This window comes from Theobroma umbraticum, unplaced genomic scaffold, assembly GCF_002168275.2.
Source record: "Theobroma umbraticum cultivar Fairchild unplaced genomic scaffold, ASM216827v3 scaffold_147.0, whole genome shotgun sequence".
Lineage (NCBI taxonomy): Eukaryota > Viridiplantae > Streptophyta > Magnoliopsida > Malvales > Malvaceae > Theobroma > Theobroma umbraticum.
This window is the reverse complement of record NW_018397259.1, coordinates 4,485,966-4,505,136: the sequence shown is the minus strand read 5'-3', so window position 1 is coordinate 4,505,136 and position 19,171 is coordinate 4,485,966. Positions and strand designations below refer to the sequence as shown.

At 34.0% G+C, this 19,171-nt stretch overlaps 1 protein-coding gene and 1 pseudogene across 4 annotated transcripts; both read left to right on the top strand.

Annotated features, from left to right (window-relative positions):
- Nucleotides 1-2,940: 2,940 nt before the first annotated feature.
- LOC110414745 (uncharacterized) lies at nt 2,941-16,116 on the top strand. Of its 3 annotated transcripts, XM_021426139.2 has the most exons (12): nt 2,945-3,399; nt 3,491-6,049; nt 6,587-7,051; nt 7,172-7,735; nt 9,269-10,081; nt 10,305-10,799; nt 12,268-12,771; nt 12,954-13,478; nt 13,572-14,411; nt 14,614-14,736; nt 14,849-14,916; nt 15,936-16,116. In XM_021426139.2, the coding sequence occupies exons 2-10, from the start codon at nt 3,548-3,550 to the stop codon at nt 14,650-14,652; spliced, it is 6,747 nt and encodes a 2,248-aa protein (XP_021281814.1). In that variant the 5' UTR covers nt 2,945-3,399; nt 3,491-3,547; the 3' UTR covers nt 14,653-14,736; nt 14,849-14,916; nt 15,936-16,116. The 3 variants fall into 3 exon arrangements, with proteins under 3 accessions (XP_021281818.1, XP_021281814.1, XP_021281816.1); XM_021426141.1 differs by lacking the exon at nt 15,936-16,116 and having other exon boundaries at nt 14,849-15,140; XM_021426143.1 differs by lacking the exons at nt 14,614-14,736; nt 14,849-14,916; nt 15,936-16,116 and having other exon boundaries at nt 2,941-3,399; nt 13,553-13,817.
- On the top strand, nt 15,768-18,966 carry LOC110414747 (uncharacterized; annotated as a pseudogene). Its single transcript, XR_016351124.1, has 5 exons — nt 15,768-15,829; nt 15,936-16,436; nt 16,609-17,084; nt 17,177-17,996; nt 18,591-18,966. The product of XR_016351124.1 is annotated as an uncharacterized LOC110414747 (transcript).
- Nucleotides 18,967-19,171: the final 205 nt, after the last annotated feature.

Sequence of the window (19,171 nt, the reverse complement as noted above, 5' to 3'; positions counted from 1 at the left end):
CTTGCATTTAGTTTCATAGTTTGAGACATGGAGACTTTTTTTATTAGCTTTTAATGTTATGTATCTTCACAGGTTGCACATTTGAGAACTCTCTCTCTCTGGCTCTCTAAATAATATAAACTTCATCAAATAATGTTCTTTGTTATTCTCATTGACATGATTCATCAAATAATATTGTTTGTTTATATCATAGACATGAGATTGCTCTTCATGATATTGTCTTTGTTTATGTTTCCTTTTTTCTTTCCTAAAATTGTTTTCTTCGCACATTATGCTACTTTTAGACTAGCAGTACTATTACATGCCACATATTTGGATGAACAGTCCCTTATAACAAATTGACAACACTTTTGAAATTTGATATAGTTGAGTTGAATAGGAATCTAAATATGAGACAAGAACAAATGCAGCTCATGCAAAAATTCCTTTTGAAGTTAGAATGAACAAGTTTATATTTTGGAATCAGTTGAGGTTATACGTACGTTTGTCTTAAATTACATATTCTTATCAGCGGCTACCTGATGGTGTGTATGCTAATATGCACACCAAAGAGTCCTTTCTTTTTTATTTTTACCTGGTTTTCCTCTTATGGTGGAGAAAGAAGTTGAAGGTGGAGAAAGAAGGATTGGAGAGATTAGAGGGCGGAGGGTGGGGAGGTTGAGGGGTGGCTTTGTTGAACAGGGAGTAAAGTAAGCAATCCCAGCAACGAAACTGCAACCAAATGAAAGGAAGAAACAGAGAATGGAGCACTGAAAAAGAGGGAAAGTTCAGATGAAACAGGAGTGGACAGTGCTATTTGAACAGAGCTTTGATACTGAAATGGCCCTGGTATTATAATATGAAAAACCTTATAACATGAAATCATAATAAGATAAAAACACATCAATGTTTTATTGCAAAGGAATGGAAACTATTTTATAAGGAGTTGGAAATTACTTTAAAAGAGAAGACTAGATTGACGCAACAGAGTTAGTTTTCCCAGTTAAAATCCTTTTGAGTTTGGTTGAATTTGGGTTTTGGTCAATTCGAGTTCCAAATGTTTTGGCTTTGGGGTGACAAGTTCAAGTGATTGATTTATTTGAATTTAGGTTCCATAAGTTTGAGTTGTTGAATTTTTTTCAATCAATTTGATTGATTCAAGATAGAGTTTAGACAATGAAATTATCTATACTAATAATTTTTTTAAAAATATTTTATGTACTTAACAACAAAATTTGAGTTATAATGAAGTTGCAAAACAATAATTGATAGTAATAATATATCTGAACAAAGAAAAATTTATTAGAAAGAATGTTAAATATTACAATCATAAGGTAGAAAATAAGTAAAGAATAAAGCGGATACACACATGTTCAAATTATAAGAGTTGAGCAAATTAAGAATATAAGAAAATACTGCTAATAACCTATAATTAGAAGCATCAAAGAATCCAAATAAAATGGCAGTATTTTAGTATATCAGACTTAAAGCTGATGAGGAAGAAACAAAACTAAAGAGGTGAAATCTGCCCTCCCCTTTCTCTAATTTTCTTCTAATTTTAACTCTTAACAGTTCTATCCATAGCTTCCTTTTATCATGCAGCATACACATTTGTTATGAATAAGTCAATTCCCCTGAAATACTGTAGTATGAATCTATCTGTGATTTCCACTCTTGATTTTTCAAAACACGTCTTATTCCAAGAAACCGACAGCCTTCAAATCTAAAACTCAAAAGTCTTGTTTTCACATTATAGGGTCCATAAACTTGGCTTTCACAACCTCTTTTTCAAATGCACCTGCTCACTTTTTGTACCCAGCTTTACTCATCAGTGTCGGCCACAAACGAGGGTCTCCATCGCCTCTTGTGTAATGGCAGACGCCACTTTCGTCCCAATTATTTTAATTTGTAATTCAAGTCTCTATGTATAAAATAAATACAAGAGAGGAGAAAGAAACTTGAACTTGTTAGTTTACAATTATTATCATAAGCAATTATATTATTTTCATTTTTATATATATATATATATGTATACAAAAATAAATCAAGCTATATCGTTGCAATAATTATTAATTATTAAACTTTTTTAGAGTTTCTTGTTAAATTTATATTGTAAAAATCGCATCGTTAAATTTAATACTATATTAATACTCATGCAGGCAATATATATTGGCAAATATATTTTTCAAAGTTTACTCCGTACCTAACTCATTTTCCTTTTCTCGAAAAATATTATGAGTTTATTAACGAAAGAGTCTTTATCAAACTCACATTCATGGCCTTTGCGTGAGAGACACACCCAGCCAGGGCATTTCATTAGAGGCACCCCACAAGGGCCACAAAGGTCTTGATGACCTTACTCTCACCTTGAGGTCAAGATACGACAACAAGGGCCATAAAGACACATAACTCCCTGCTTAACTCTTGATCATGTGAAACAAGAAAGAGGATATTATTTGTAATAATAATTATTAGGGATGTAAATAAGTTATTATTATATAGATATTTGTATATATTTAATTCGATAATATAAAATTAGAGTATTTTATATTTAATTATGGGATGAATTAGGGTAAGATTTGTAAAAGTTAACATAAATTCGGATAAATTGTAGATATCACTTTTAACATACTTTAAATCCGAATTCAGTTATATATAATGTTATAAAAAAGTTTTACTTCTAAAGCTAATTTATATTAACCTATGTAAAATTTTATTATTAGTGGAAATTGATATAAAAAAATGTTGGTAGAGATTCAGAGTTTTTAACTTTTACAGATTGAAGCATGGTGTCATGGCACATCATAAGTGATCAGGATGTGACTTTTTGTTTGAGAAATATTGTTTAAAGATGCAATTCATGACATTTGCTGGGGTGGTTGAGTAGAGCATTGATACTCTGTCATGTCTAAGCAATACAAATACTACGAGACTGGTCACTTATGATGCTCCTGAAGGTCCAATCCTTCCGACACATTTGGTTTATATAATAGAAGTAAGATTTATAGACTATTTCCTTTTTTTTATTTAAAGGCATTTGGCAGTTTCTGCACTTTCTTCACTTGTGGCATTGACTTCCTGAACAGTCGGTTGCTTGGCCATCACATATTTCATCGAAAAATAAAACTATCTTCTTCGCCCTTTGTCATATTAATCTGGCTTTGCTCTTTTATCTAGACTAGATATAAAGAAAAAATTCTTAGTTTCCTCGTGCATAGTTGGGAGCATTGATTGCTGACCTTATCTTTTCAAGAATCCATCTCTTGTTCAATCTCATCAGGGAAGGTGAAGAAAGGGGAAATTTCTCATCTTTTGTGGAGGTACGCCAGTACAGTCCCTTCCAATTTTAGGCCCTATGGTTTGTTTTTATTGCTTTGGTGTTGCTTGCTGTATAAGAGGCTTCTCTTTCTTCTCCTTATTGTGAGTTCCCTTTCTGGTTTTCCTCTCCTGTTTTTATCTGCCTTCTTTTTTTTTTTTTTGTTTTACCCATAGCTTTTTTTTTTTTATTCAGTGTGCTTCTCACAACTTAGAAAAAGGAAAAAAAAAAAGAAAAAAGGAAGAAAACGAAATGGAAATCGTTAGCTCCATTGTCACTATGGCTGCAGAGTACACGATCTCTACCATCAAAAACCATTTCAGATACCTTTGCAATCATGAGAACCAGGTCAGGACCCTCAAGAATCAGGTTGAGAGCCTGAAGGATGCAAAGGAAAGAGTACAGCATTCTGTTGATACTGCTAAGAGGAATGGGGAAGAGATTGAGCACGACGTCGATACGTGGCTGACTACTGTCAACAACAAGATCGCTGAAGAAGTAGAGAAAGTAATTCAGGATGAAGAAAAAGCAAAGAAAAAGTGTTTCCTTGGCTTGTGTCCTAGTTTCTGGACTCGTTACAGGCTTAGCATGGATGCCGAAGAGGAGGCGAAGGCTGTCGCTGAGCTACTCGAACAGGGCAAATTCGACAGGGTTTCGTATCGTGCAGCTCCACAAGGTATCATTCTCGCATCTGTTAAAGGTTTCGAAGCATTCGAGTCAAGAACGATGGTTTTCAATGGAATCATGGAGGCACTGAAAGATGCTAGTATTAATATTATAGGGGTGCACGGGATGGGTGGCGTAGGCAAGACCACGCTAGTCAAAGAAGTTGCTAGACTGGTTAAGGAGGGCAAGTTATTTGATTCTGTAGTTATGGCAACCGTAACTCAGACACTTGACGTTGAGAAAATTCAAGACCAAGTTGCAGACTTATTGGGTTTAAAATTTGAGGAACAGAGTATGGTCGGAAGGGCACTTCGACTTCGAGAAAGATTGAAAAAAGAGGAGAAGATTCTTGTTGTTTTGGATGATATTTGGGCAAGATTAGACCTTGAAGAAGTTGGGATTCCTTTTGGAAATGAACATGAGGGATGCACGATACTGCTAACGTCTAGGGATCTCGATGTTTTATCAAGTGGGATGGATACTCAGAAAAATTTTGCAGTTGGCCTTTTAAATGAAGAAGAAGCCTGGGACCTGTTTAAAAAGATGGCTGGTGACTCTGTTGAAAGTTGTGATGTGCAGCCTACAGCTATGGAGGTGGCAAAGAAATGTGCGGGACTGCCAATCGCCATCGCAACTGTGGCAAGGGCACTGAGAAACAAACGTTTGTTTGAATGGGAGAATGCTTTGCGTGAACTAAAGAGGCCTTCATCAAGAAGCTTCACAGGGATCACAGCGGATGTATATTCAGCTATAGAGTTGAGTTACAATTATTTAGAAGATGAGGAAGTCAAGTTCACTTTCTTGCTTTGCAGTTTAATTGGTCATAATGGTCACGTTGAATACTTGTTGAAATGCATCATGGGTTTGGGGTCCTTTCGTGGTGTCAACACAATAAAAGAAGCAAGAAATAAAGTATTGACAGTGGTGAGTAAGCTCAAATCGTCTTGTTTGTTGCTTGATAGTTATGATGATGAACGGTTTGATATCCATGATGTTGTTCGGGATGTTGCTATATCTATTGCATCAAGGGACCGCCATATGTTTGTGTTAAGAGCTGGTGATGTGCTAAAAGAGTGGCCCGATACGGATTGCAGTGTGATTTTGTTAAGTTCTCCTAATATCAGTGAGCTTCCTGATGAGTTGGAGTGTTCACATCTTTCCTTTTTCAGTATGGCCCATGATGGTTTACTGAAAATTCCAGCCAACTTCTTTAGGCGAACAGAAAGACTCAAAGTCTTAGATTTGACTCGAATGCAGTTTCCATCCCTACCTCAGTCAATTAATCTCTTAACAAACCTTCACACGTTGTGTCTACATGAATGTGCACTGGAAGACATAAGCGTTATTGGAAAGCTCAAGAATTTGGAAATCCTTAGCCTTGAATCCTCAGATATTAAAGAGCTTCCCAAGGAGATAGCACAATTGACTCGGTTAAGGTTGTTAGGTTTGACTTATTGTACAAAACTCAAAATCATCCCACCAAATATCTTATCCAATTTGTCCAAATTAGAAGAATTATATTTGAATGATAGCTTTGTTCAATGGGAAGATGAAGTACAAGGTAGTGAAAGGAGAAATGCTAGTCTTGAGGAATTGAAGCATTTGTCTCATCTAGCCACTTTGTATGTTAATATTCCGAATGCCCAAATAATTCCAGAGCGTCTGTTCAGTGAGAAATTGGACAGATACAAGATTATTATAGGTGATGGTGCATGGGATTGGTACGATGAGCATGAATGCTCAAGAACACTGAGATTAAAGTTAGATACATGCATTTACTTGGATCATGGGGTGAAACTATTGTTGAAGAAGACAGAAGATTTGTATGTAGATCAACTTGAAGGTATCAAGAACGTAGTTGCTGAGTTGAATAATGGTGAAGATTTTCCACATTTAAAGAAACTTCATATCCAAAATGGTTTGGAAGTCCGGTATATAGCAACGGAGAAAACTCAGTTTTCTCAGTTACAGTCCATGACACTTGATGATCTGCCACACCTCATTAGCTTTAGCTCCGAAGACAAGATGAGTTCCACATCCCAGCAGGAGCAGGGGAATACAAGCACCAAGCCGCTTTTCGATAAACAGGTATTTATTTATTTAGGGAGCATTCAGTGGCTTAATTATACATTTCACATATATATATATATATATATATAGGTTTCGTTTCCCATTCCATTTTCCAACTTTTGCTTTTATTCATATCATAATTGCTTAATGCTAAGGACCAAAAGGATCAAACTCTGATGCTGGCTATTGATTCCTTGACTCTTGCATCCATAGGGACTGATTTTTTTTTTCATAGTTTTGATTATTAGGTAGGGTAATGTTTATTATCTAAGATATAATAAGTAACAGAATAAACACTTAAGCATTTGGCTCATTAATTAGTGCATGATTTCCCTACTTAAAAAAGTATGAGTTCAAATCTCCCTCTCCTAAAAAAAAGTAACAAAATAAAATGAGATCACTTTTATATATTTTAATTGAATTAGATAAAAGACTTGTTCTTTTCCCTGTTTTTTCTCTCTCTCTTTTTTTTTTTTTGAAAGTGAACTTCGCAATTTAAGATATAACCATATATTCTCAAGATTTTTAAAGAAAAAGAATTGTACACGTGTGCAGATTGTGTTCCCTCAATTAAAAAGCTTGCGATTGTCCTCAATTAAGATCGAAAGGATATGGCACAATCAGCTCTCAGAAACATATTGTTATTGCCTTCCAAATTTAAAGAGCTTCATCATTAAGGGCTGTGATAACTTACAACATGTATTGTTACCCTCTGTTGCTAGAAGCCTGGTGCATCTCGAACATTTTGAGATAATGGATTGCAAGTGCTTAACAGAGATAATATTTACGGAAGAAATAAAAGAAGAACAGAAAGATGTGATTTGTTTTCCTGTTTTAAACTCCTTGAAAATTGAGAATCTTTCGAATCTCATCAAATTTGGCTCAGGAAATTATAATATTGAGTTCCCATTACTGAAAGTGCTGGAGATTGAGAAATGTCCAAACTTGAAAGAATTTATTAGTGCAACTAAAATGGAGGGGAAATATGAGTCCAGTATACAAGCACTCTTCAATGAGAAGGTGAGTTAGTCTCTCACTCTTACTGCTTTCTCCTGTTGTCCTTTCTCCTTGCCGGTTTTTTTTTTTTTGCCTAGTTTCATGAACTAACTCTAGTAACTCTTATCGGCACGAATTATGTAGGCTGCAGTTCCTAGCTTGGAAAAGATGAGATTGTCCAGCTTGAGAAATGTGAAGATGATATTCCATGACCAACTTCTAGCAGGTCCTCTAGATTCTCAACTAAGGAAATTGGATATTTACGATCTACCGCAACTGAAGCATGTTTGGAATAAAGATCCCCAAGGAAGTCTTACCTTTCAAAATCTACGAAAGGTAAGGGTTAGCCGTTGTGAGAGTCTGAAAAATCTATTTCCTGCATCAATAGCCAAAGATCTTCCCCAACTCGAAGATCTAACATTAAACAGTTGTGGGGTGGAGGAGATTGTGTCGTTTAGGGAAGGATTGGAGCAGCCGGTTAGGTTCAAGTTTCCTCGAGTGTCTTCATTGGAGCTTACAGACCTAGAAGAACTGAAATGTTTCTATCCAGGGCAACATACAATGGTCTGGCCCATGTTGAAAAAATTGGAGACAGATTGTTCTATTTTTATAAAAATAGTAGCTTCAGGACGTCCTAGCATCCAAGGAATGAATGAAAATGACCAACGAGAATCCACAAAAGGACAACCACTTTTCTTAGGTGAAGAGGTATTATTCTGAACCTTTACTATTTCCTTTGAAAAAACTAAATCACGGTCACATGCATGGCATATCCATATCTATCACAAATTCATAATTTTGAAATTTGATGTATAATTTAATAAATCTTTCAATTTGTCACCAATTTAATAAAAATAAATAATAAATTAAAAAGCATATGTAAAATGAAATTAAAAAACATGTATTAAATGAAATAAATTCACTTTTAATAGAATTTATATATATCTCCATTAATAATTCCAATTTTAACTTATAAAAACATTAAATTTGTACTGAAAAATGTTTTTTCCTACTAATAATGCAAAAAATTTGATTCTTGAAATATAAAATTTAAAGTACGCATAAGTAAAAATTTTTGAATATTTTTACTGTATGTAAGTAAACACACCTTTTAAAATTTTTTTGGGCATTTTTTTATATGAATCACACTCCGTTTTAAAATTTTTATAACACAGTTTTTTAATTACACTCTTTTTCATTTCAGTAGGGGCGAAGCCAGGGGATTGGCCCTTGGCTTGTCAATGTTCCCTTGATAAATTCACCTCCATTGAATTATCCATATTTTCTGATCTCTCAAATTCTCACATTGTTTAAAAATACTGCATATGGTTTCTCTACTCTTAAAAATAATTTTTCTCATCAAACTTGAAAACTAGAAACTACAAGTACAGTATATTTGCAGGCATCCCAACACCTTGCAAGCAACAAACTCACAAAATCAAGTAAATCAAATTTGATAGCAAACAACAACAAATCCATTCTTAGTAAACTTTATATGGCTAGCTAACTAAAACCTATTATCGCACATAGTCAATCACATCCAAAGATAAGTTCAATAACCCAATAGAAACAAGACACAAAATCAAGAATAAAAGAAAATGTAATTTTAACTCATTAATGAAAAAAATAATCACCTTATTATACATTGTATTTTACACACATAAAACATAATATATAATAAAAATCATCTTATCTTTCTCTTAATATTATCGTCACTTTTTATCTTACACACCACGAAATCTTACAATATTATTAAACATTTTGTTCAGATTAAAAATATCTTTCTTGCACAAAAAATGACCGAGTTTAACATTATTTATTTAAAAAAATTTTCAAATGAATACCCAAGACACAATTTAATCACATAATGTTTTATTTAAAGATTATATATTCATAAATTTAGATCATCTATTATATCTATAGGAAGATTATCCACCGCCTATGTATGAAAAAAATACTACAGCTTTTTATTTTTTATAAATAAAATTAATTAATTCACATAATTTTTTAGGTCTTGGAAAACATCAGATTTGTTTTAGCATAATTAAATTAGTCCAGGCAATGGAAATGTTAATGGGCTGAGGAGATCATTAACCTGAACTTGTATAGCTTTAACCCTTTTCCTTTAATGCATATTTATGTGTATACATCTGCATCCACGGCCTGACCGAAAATATTTTTTTCTTCGAGCCCGTAGAGCAACATTGACTCTGACTTTTTTTTATTTGATTGGTTTCAAAGGTCATTCCCAAATTAGAGAAATTGCGGTTATCAAAAATTGATGACATTGCAATGATAAGTGGCATTCAGTTTCGTGCAGACTTCTTTCACCATATTAAAGTTTTCGAGATGAATGGCTCCAATTTTCCAATTGATTTCGTCCAAAGATTGAATAATCTTGAAAACCTTGAGTTGTCTTGTTGTGACTTCAAAGATCTAGTCTCTTGTGAAGGCGATCTTGCTGAAAAGCCTGATGCTCGGACACTCTCACGAATTAGAAAATTAAAATTGGGTTCTTGCAAAAATCTTCCATATATATGGAAGAAAGATTCAGAGCTGGGCCACATTCTTTCTAATCTGGAAACTTTTGAAGTTTTCGGGTGTGATGAATCGATAAATTTGGGACCCTCCTCAACATCTTTTCGAAATCTCACAACTCTTGAAGTGCAGTGGTGCAACAAGATGATAAACTTGGTTACACCTTCAGTAGTCCAGAGTCTGGCACAACTAACAAAAATAAGGATAGAAGACTGCAATAGGATGACAGAAATAGTTGCAAACGAAGGAGATGAGAATGAGATCACTTTCAGCAAGTTGAAGTATTTAGAACTCTATCATTTACAGAGCCTCACAAGCTTTTGTCCAGGGAATCATACCTTTAAGTTTCCATCCTTGGAAGACTTAATTGTGGGTAGCTGTCCTAGCTTGAAGGTTTTTTCTCAGGGAGTTTCAACCACTCCCAAATTACAGAGAGTAAAAGAATCACGTTACGATCACAGAGGGCGTTGGGCTGGTGACCTTAATACCACCATACAACAGTTGTACTCCGAAGAGGTATGAATTAATTCATGTCGTTTCTTCCTGCTACAATTTATTTTGCAAACTACTACTACAATTTTACTTTTCTGATTGAAATATTGCCTTCTTTCATTGTTTTAGAAATAAAATGATATTAGTTCTATAACTTTAAAGAAGAAGGTTTATCATTGTTATTTATATTTGTGATTAATGTTATGTTGTACCATATATAACTATTGCAATATATTGGGTTTGTTAGGGTGGATACCATTACCGATATAATTTGGAGCTCTCAGACACATTTCCTGAGTTGATGGAAATATGGAATAAGAGCCCTCAAGAAATTTTGAACTTCAAAAACCTTGGACATCTGGACGTTTGTAATTGTAGCAGCTTGAAATACATTTTTGCCCCCTCTATGGCTTTGAGCCTCAAGCGATTATGGGATTTACAAGCAAAAGAATGTCCCTCGATGGAAGCAGTCATCATGGAACAGGGAGTTGAGGAGGAAGAAAGGACAGATAAGTTCACATTCTCCCGCCTCTTCTCCATAAAAATTGAGTCATGTTCCAACTTGACAAGTTTTTATTTGGGAAGTCGAGCTCTTAAATTTCCATGGTTGAAAAGAGTGAGGATAGCGGACTGTCCAAAAATGAATACAATTGCTTCTTCATATTCAAGAGACAAGGAGAAAGAGACGAGTGGTGATGGAAGTGAAAAATGGGATATTACTACAACTTTTTTCAGCAATAAGGTCAGTTTGTTAGTGAAGGTTCATTTTCATATTTTTACAAGATTTTATTTCTTTTTGCATCTCTTTTGTGGTTTTTTTTTTTTATTTGAGTGTAAGACGAATTTAAATCTAACTTTTTAAATAATATGCTATATATATATATATATATCTACCATCGCTCAATTTAGATATCTTGTTTTAATTTTAATTTATAAATATTTTTAAAAATATTAAAATTATAAAATAAAATTTTATTATTTTAATAATAAAATAATAGTAAAATAAATAGATCAAACCAAGTTCAAGCTTGACTTTTAGAGTGAGAGGTTCTATAGGTTAATTTGATCGACTCATCAGCACTTCTATTAGGGAGAGAGAAAATATTACTTATGACAGGTTTGATGCACACGATGATTACAACGAATAGAGTAAGATAATGATCATCCTATCTCATATTTGTTATTTACTTAAAATGGAAGGATTAGATTCTAAATATTGGATGAGTTAACCTCCTAGGAATGGTATAGATGAGAAAGGAGATGATCCATTTTAATCCCATAAGATTGGATGATAATTTTTGTAGGTCTCCTACTTTTACCTCTAAAAGCTACATACATAAGCTAATGGTAATGTGCCACATGTCATTGTCTAATTGGCAAGTCCAAAATGTCCCATTCTTTTTTTTTCTTCTTCTTTTTGGTTTATTTCCTCCTTTTCTTTTCCTTTCTCTTTTTTAGGTCAAATTCAAAGTAGTAATTCTTCCCCTTTTTTTATCATTTTCTTCTCTTTTTGACATAAATAATAGTTTAATTGTTTTTTTTTATATATACCGTCTTGTTTTGTTATTTTTTTCTTGTAACATGAAAATGAAAAATAAATAAAAATAGAAAAGGATAGAACATAAAAGATGAGTTTTTAGATAAGGAAAAATGTTTTGGTCCTTTTGTTTTTAAATAAAAGATAAATGAAATTTTACAATTTTGTGCATCCTTGTTAGACTAGGACTAGTAAACTATATAAAACAAGAACAAAAAAGTAGGTGAATAAAATATTGGTTGAATTTTGACACTTGTACTTAATAGTAGCGTTCCACAAGTTATCAAACTCACACGTTCCCGGCGGGTGAATTATTTTTTCTTATTTAAATTCCACAAAGTCGTGAAGAGAGTAATATAAATAAGTATATCTATACTTAGTCCATTGATTTATAATAATCTTTATTCATATTGCATAGTTTTTTCCTATTACCTCAAGTTATTTAAAACATAGAATATGGATCTTTCGCTTATTGCTTTTTACTTGTAGTTTTCATTTTTAGTAATCTTTTTTAACTAAGAAGTTTATAATGAACTTCATCCAAATCTTGATTTCGTTCATTTTAATCATCCCTTATCATTAACATGCCCTTCTCTGAAATCGTTGCTTTGAGTTACATTTTTTTTTTTAAAGAAACGAAATGTTTTTTATACCATGAGAATTATGTCTGCAGGTTGTGTGTCCCAAATTGCGGGATTTGGATCTGTCGTCAATTAACGTTCAAAAGATATGGAATAGCCAACAACTAGCATCCTCTTTTCATGTTCAGAATTTGGAACAGATTACGATAAAGGGGTGTCACAATTTGAAATATATGTTTCCATCTGTCATGGTAAAACATTTTGTGCTACTCCGTCACCTTTCGATTTTGGACTGTAAGATCATGGAAGAAGTAATCTTCATGGGAGGATTGACAGAAGATGAAAAGATGAGCCAGATGTTGTTCCCCACTCTAAATTTCCTGAAGCTCGAAGACCTTCCCCAACTCAGAAGATTCTGCGATGAAACTGACAATGAATTCCCCATCTTGAGAGAGCTAGTCCTAACAAACTGTCCTGTATTCAAGACATTCATCTCTAAATCTGTAATTGAAGATGTTGGTGATGAACCTCTAATTTATCAGAATGTACAAGGAAATAACTTAGAGGTTGATAACTCGACTCTCTTCAATGAAAAGGTGATTTCTTCTCTTGTTTTTCCTGTACCATTCTTTTGTCCATGAATTTTCCTTTTCGTTGTGGCATTTCTTTCATCTATTAATTTAACCATGAGACCTTGTTAAGGTTTTTTTTACTATACTTAAAATTTGTTATTTTCTTTCCTATTTCATTTATTAACCCAATTAAATGACTTTTTTAGGTGCTCTTCCCTGGGCTAAAGACGTTGACAATCAAAGCTATGAGGGGCTGTAGGAGGATCTGGCAGGACCAACTCACTGGGAATTCGTTTTGCAAACTAAATAATATATGGGTTGAAGGCTGTGGAGCACTCCTGAATATCTTCCCTTTTAACTTGATGGAAAGACTTGAGGAACTAGACAAGTTGCAGATTGTGAATTGTGATTCATTAGAGGAAATATTTGAGCCACAAGCGCTCATTGCTAATCAATCAGATGCAATAACAGCTACTAAGTCTATTGTGGTAGAAACAGAGACTAAGTTTGTATTTCCCAGAGTGACATACCTTCGACTTGATAAATTGCCCAAATTGAAAAGTTTTTACTCTAAGAGACATGTCACAGAATGGCCATCATTGAAAAAAATGGAAGTGATTGAATGCGACAAAGTAGAGATATTTGCTTCAAAATGTCCTTGCTTTGAAGAAACACATGCAGCAAGTCAGGTTGAAATCTCAAATCAACAACCTTTGTTTCAGGTCAATGAGGTATAAACACAAAACTTATAAAACTCTTTCTTTTATTATTTAACCAATTTAAACTCTTTGTTTTTGTTTAACAGACATGTTTTAATTATTTAGGCTACATTCCCTATCTTAGAAGAATTAAGGTTGAAGCAGAACGATACTGTGAAAGGGACATGGCATGGCCAAGTACTCTCAACAAAATGTTTTAGGAAACTAAAAGTTCTTGAGCTCATATCTGTTCCTGAGAAATCAACTGCTCTTCCATATTGCTTCATTCAGTCATTACCAAATCTTGAAAAGCTTGTTCTGAGTGATGCTTCCTTCTATCAAATATTCTGGTCTGAAGAACTCAGTGATGAAGAAAGACATGCATCGTCACTCACTCGGTTAAGTGAATTGAGGTTGTCTAAACTTCCAGAGTTGACAAATCTCTGGAATGAAGGGTTCCAACCCATACCAGCTTTCTGTAACCTGAGAATTCTTCAAGTGCTGGAATGTGGCAAATTAAAGACGTTGGTGCCATCTTTGGTGTCTTTCAAAAATTTAAAAAATCTGGAAGTTTCAAGGTGTTATGGATTCATAAATTTAATAACATGCTCAACAGCTAAGAGCTTGATGGTACTCGAAAGAATGAGCATAACTGATTGTGAGATGATAGAGGAAATCATAGCATGTGGGGGTGATGAAATGGAAGGTGGTATTGTCTTTACCCGACTGAAGTATTTGCAATTAAGTTGTCTACCAAGTCTGGCAAGCTTTTGCTTGGGGGATCACAACTTTGAATTCCCAGTCTTGCAAAAGGTGATCGTAAAAGAGTGCCCAAAAATGAAGATTTTCTGTCAAGGAGATTTAAGCACACCAAAGCTGAAGCAAGTGCAATTGACAGAAGATGAAGTAAAAGGGCGGTGGGAAAATGACCTTAAAACTACTGTAAAACAGATGTTTGAAGAAATGGTATGCATCAATTTAAAGCATTTTCCAATGTTTTTCTAGTTTTCATCAGCTGCCTGTGCTATAATTCTACTCTCTGAAGCTATAGACATAAAGCTTTTAACATCTTTTTAACAATGAAAATTATTGCAAAATGTAGTTTTGCGCCTTTCACTACATTGCTAATTGGTTTCACCTTTCAATATGTTGTTCCTCATGGTCACAGAATGCCCAAAATTCTGAAGTGGCTGAGGTTACCGTATAGTTGCCCAAGCTGGAATAAGGCAGTATGCATGTTTTGGTGTCTGTGAGACAGGCTCATTTTCCTTGAATTGAAATCCATCTGATGGTAATTAAGTACCTGTTCTAATTTCATAATTTTTCATTTGTCTACTTTATTTCATCCATAATGATAAAATTGCAGTTTATAGACTGACGGTTGAGATGCCTTTTCATTGCAGATTGAATTGTTTAATTGAAGAATGAATCAGCTGCCTAGTTGTCAGCCAGTGTCCTTGGAATCCAAAAGGTTTTTTTATTTCATTTCGTAACTTTCAACTGTCGGTCTCATATGGCCAAAAAGAAAACTCAGCACTGATTTTTCCGGTGCATAATGCATGGCACTGCAACCTACTAATATGCATTATTTTATTTGTAAACTCCATCAGCCTACTTGATTCCCCTGTTTTCCTATAACCATTTTGCCATCCTTGATACATTTGAACCAAATATATGATAATATATGCTTTTGCAGGTCTTTTTTATGTTTTCCTTGTATGGTACATATTAAGAGTCCAAGAAAGATAAACAACGACTAGACCAAACCTGGCTTATTGTTTACTTATAAGTCATAACAGTTTACTGTTTTCTTACCATTGGACATTGACAGCTAGTATTTATTTAACATTATGAAGTGCCATAGGAATTTTTTTTCTTTTATATGCGCATAATCCATTTCAGTACATTAGAGGTCAGTTTGTTAGCGGAGATTCATTTTCCTATTTTTGCAAGATTTTGTTTTCTTTTTAATTCATGTCTCTCTAGTCACAAGAATTCTAGTTATACATGCATCTCTTAGGCTTGCGGGTCTTAACAGATTATGATAGGACTTAAGCATAGATTTTTAAGTCCGAATCTTAGTCAGTCCAACATGATTAAGTTATTTTATTAATAAATAATATATTTTTATTCAATTTCAATTTTAAATATATTTAAAACTATTAAAATTATAAAATAATATTTCTTCTCTTATCATGATAAACTGCTCCACTATCATCCGTAGCCATACAATATTGACCTTTCATGTCAAGTCGGAGCTCAATAACCGGTACTGGGTCCATATTCTGATTCTTGAAAATTCTTAAATTTCTTGCTTTCCATATGGCCCGCAGCATACAGAGTATATCCCCAAAATCCTTTTGGCCAACTCTGCCACTCACATGGTTACGCCAATCAAAAATAGATTTGTAACGTAATTTACATTTTATTATTATTATTATTATTACCAATAACAAAAAGTTTGTCATACCATGAGAATTACTTCTGCAGGTTGTGTCCCAAATTGAGCCATTTGAATCTGTCCTCAATTAACTTCTAAAGATATGGCATATCCAACAACTAGCATCCTCTCTTTATGTTCAGAATTTGGAATGGATTAAGATAAAGGGGTGTCACAATTTGAAATATCTGTTTCCATCTTTCCTGGTAAAACATTTTGTGCAACTCCATAGCCTTTCAATTTTGGACTGTAAGATCATGAAAGAAGATATCTTCATGGAAGGATTGACAGAAGATGAAAGGATGAGCAAGATGTGGTTCCCTCAACTAAAATTCCTAAACCTCCAAGGCCTTCCTAAACTCAGAAGATTCTGCCATGAAACTGACAATGAATTCCCCTTCTTGAGAGAGCTAATCCTATCAAACTGTCCTGTATTGAAGACATTCATCTCTAAATCTTCAATTGAAGATGCTGGAGATGAACCTCAAATTGATCAGAACGCACAAGGAAATGACCTAGAGCTTGATAAACCAGCTCTTTTTAATGAAAAGGTGATTTATTCTCTGGTTTTTCTTGTAGACCATTCATTTGTCCATGAATTCTCCTTTTTATTGTAGCATTTCTTTCAACCATAAAACCTTGATAAGGTTTTTTTTTCAATACTTAAAATTTGTTATTTCTTTCCTATTTCATTTATTAATCCAATTAAATGAATCTTTTTAGGTGGCCTTCCCTAGGCTAGAGATGCTGACAATCAAAGCTATGAGGGACTGTACAAGGATATGGCAGGACCAACTCACTGTGAATTTGTTTTCCAAACTAATTAGTATATGGGTTGAAGGCTGTGAAGCACTCTTAACTATCTTCCCGTTTAACATGATGGAAAGACTTGAGGAATTAGACAAATTGTAGACTGTGAATTACGATTCATTAGAAGAAATAATGTTTGAGCCACAAGTACTCATTGCAAATCAATCAGATACAGTAACAGCTACTTAATCTATTATGATAGAAACAGAGACTAAGTTTGTATTTTCCAGAGGGACATACCTTCGACTTGATAAATTGCCCAAATTGAAAAGTTTCTACTCTAAGACACATGTTACAGAATGGCCATCATCAAATAAATGGAGGTGATTGAATGTCACGAAGTAGAGATATTTGCTTCAGAATGTCCTTCCTTGTTTCAGAGCAATAAGGTATGAACACAACTTATAAAACCTTTTTGCCTTTTATAGTTTAACTAATTCAAACTCTTTGTTTTTGTTTAACGTACATGTTAATCATTCAGGTTACGTTCCTTATCTTCAAAGAATTACGATTGAAGCAGAACGATACTGTGAAAGGAACATGGCTTGGCCAACTACTCTCAACAGAATGTTTCAGGAAGTTAAAAGTTCTTGTGCTCATACGCGTTCCTGGGAAATCAACTGCTCTTCCATATTGCTTAATTCAATCATTACCAAATCTTGAAAAGCTTGTTCTGAGTGATGCTTCCTTTTGTCAAAAATTCTGGTCTAAAGAAGTCAGTGATGAGGAAAAACATGCATCGGCACTCGCTCGGTTAAGTGAATTGAGGTTCTCCAAACTTCTAGAGCTGACAAATCTCTGGGAGGAAGGATTCCAACCCATACCAGTTTTCTGTAAACTGAGAATTCTTGAAGTGTTGGAATGTGACAAATTAAAGACTTTGGTGCCATCTTTGGTGTCTTTCAAAAATTTAACCAATTTGGAAGTTCCAAGATCTCATGGATTCATAAATTTAATAGCATGCTCAACAGCTAAGAGCCTTATGCTACTCGAGAGAATGAGCATAAATGATTGTGAGATAATAGAGGAAATCATAGCATGTGGTGGTGCTGAAATGGAAGGTAAAGTATTTGCAACTAAGTTGTCTACCAAGTCTAGCAAGCTTTTGCTTAGGGGATCACAACTTTGAATTCCCGATCTTGCGAAAGGTGATTGTGAGAGAGTGCCCAAAAATGAAGACTTTCTGTCAAGGAGATTTAAGCACACCAAAACTGAAGCAAGTGCAACTGACAGAGGAGGAAGAAAAAGGGAGGTGGGAAGACGACCTTAGAACTTCTGTAAAGCAACTATTCAATGAAATGGTATGCATCAATTTAAAGGATTTTCATATGTTTTTCTAGTTTTCATCAGCCAACTAATTATTACAAAATGAAAATTACTGCCTTCGCTATAATTTTGCCCTCTGAAACTATAGACATAAAGCTTTTAATTTCTTCTTTTTAACAATGAAAATTATTACAAAATGTAACTTGGTGTCTTTCATTGCATAACTAATTGGTTTTACCTTTTAATATTGCAAATCTTGATTATAGTTTATTATAAATAGGACAGTTTCACTGTAAAGTTAAAATAAACCCTTTTAAAATTTTAATGTATATTTATAATAGTAAAAGTAAAAAATTATATTATTTATCATTAAATAGAAAAACTCAATATATACATTTGATTGTAAAATCATATATTTTTTGACAACCAAACATATTTTTAGACAAGGAAAAACCGATAATTTTATCAACTAACAAGTCTCAAGACACTGCATTTAATCTACGTATGACTTCACCGAGATCACAACATCATCATATAAAGCAACATTCTTATTCAAATAAATTTGGATTGGAAGGAAACATTTTCATATACGTAAATACCCTCATTACATGCATTTTCACCCTCTACAGGTTACTTTCATAGCACGTCTTTATGTCACAATGGGTATCTCTATCTCACATCGGATAGGAACGGAAGGTTCTGGGCTCCTTATAAGATGGTGTGCTGCGCACCCCAACAGGTGCATTTTTTGGGGACAAGGTAATGACCTCATGACAAGTGATATCAAAGCAGATTGGACTTCATCTGACTCACTCCAAACGCCCCAACAGATCGGGGTAAGTAGGGTGACCGACGGCAATGAAGGTGTTACGTGTCACAAAAGGTACCTCTATCCCACATCGAACAAGAACGGAAAGTTTTGGGTTTTTTATAAACAAGTGCACACCTCAAGAGGCATGTCTTTTGGGAAGAGGGTAATGATCCCGTAACATTTACACCTGCATGAAGCCCATTTGTGTTTAGCATCTTCGGCACAACATTCAAAAAAGTTAGAATACCAAGTACTACTCTCAAAACATTGGATAGAACATTATGATCTCTGGATGTCAGAAGTATCTTGCATCCATTGTGTTGATCTCCAAAAGGAATTTCGACTACCTCGAGATCTAGTCTTGCCCTAATATCATCTAAAACAAGAAGAATATTCTTC

What these genes read in the sequence shown, in the direction of transcription:
- LOC110414745 (XM_021426139.2), top strand. Translation starts at nt 3,548, where the DNA reads ATGGAAATCGTTAGCTCCATTGTCACTATGGCTGCAGAGTACACGATC. An exon ending in AGCCGCTTTTCGATAAACAG is followed by an intron (nt 6,050 to 6,586) that starts GTATTTATTTAT and finishes ACACGTGTGCAG; the next exon opens with ATTGTGTTCCCTCAATTAAA. An exon ending in AAGCACTCTTCAATGAGAAG is followed by an intron (nt 7,052 to 7,171) that starts GTGAGTTAGTCT and finishes CGAATTATGTAG; the next exon opens with GCTGCAGTTCCTAGCTTGGA.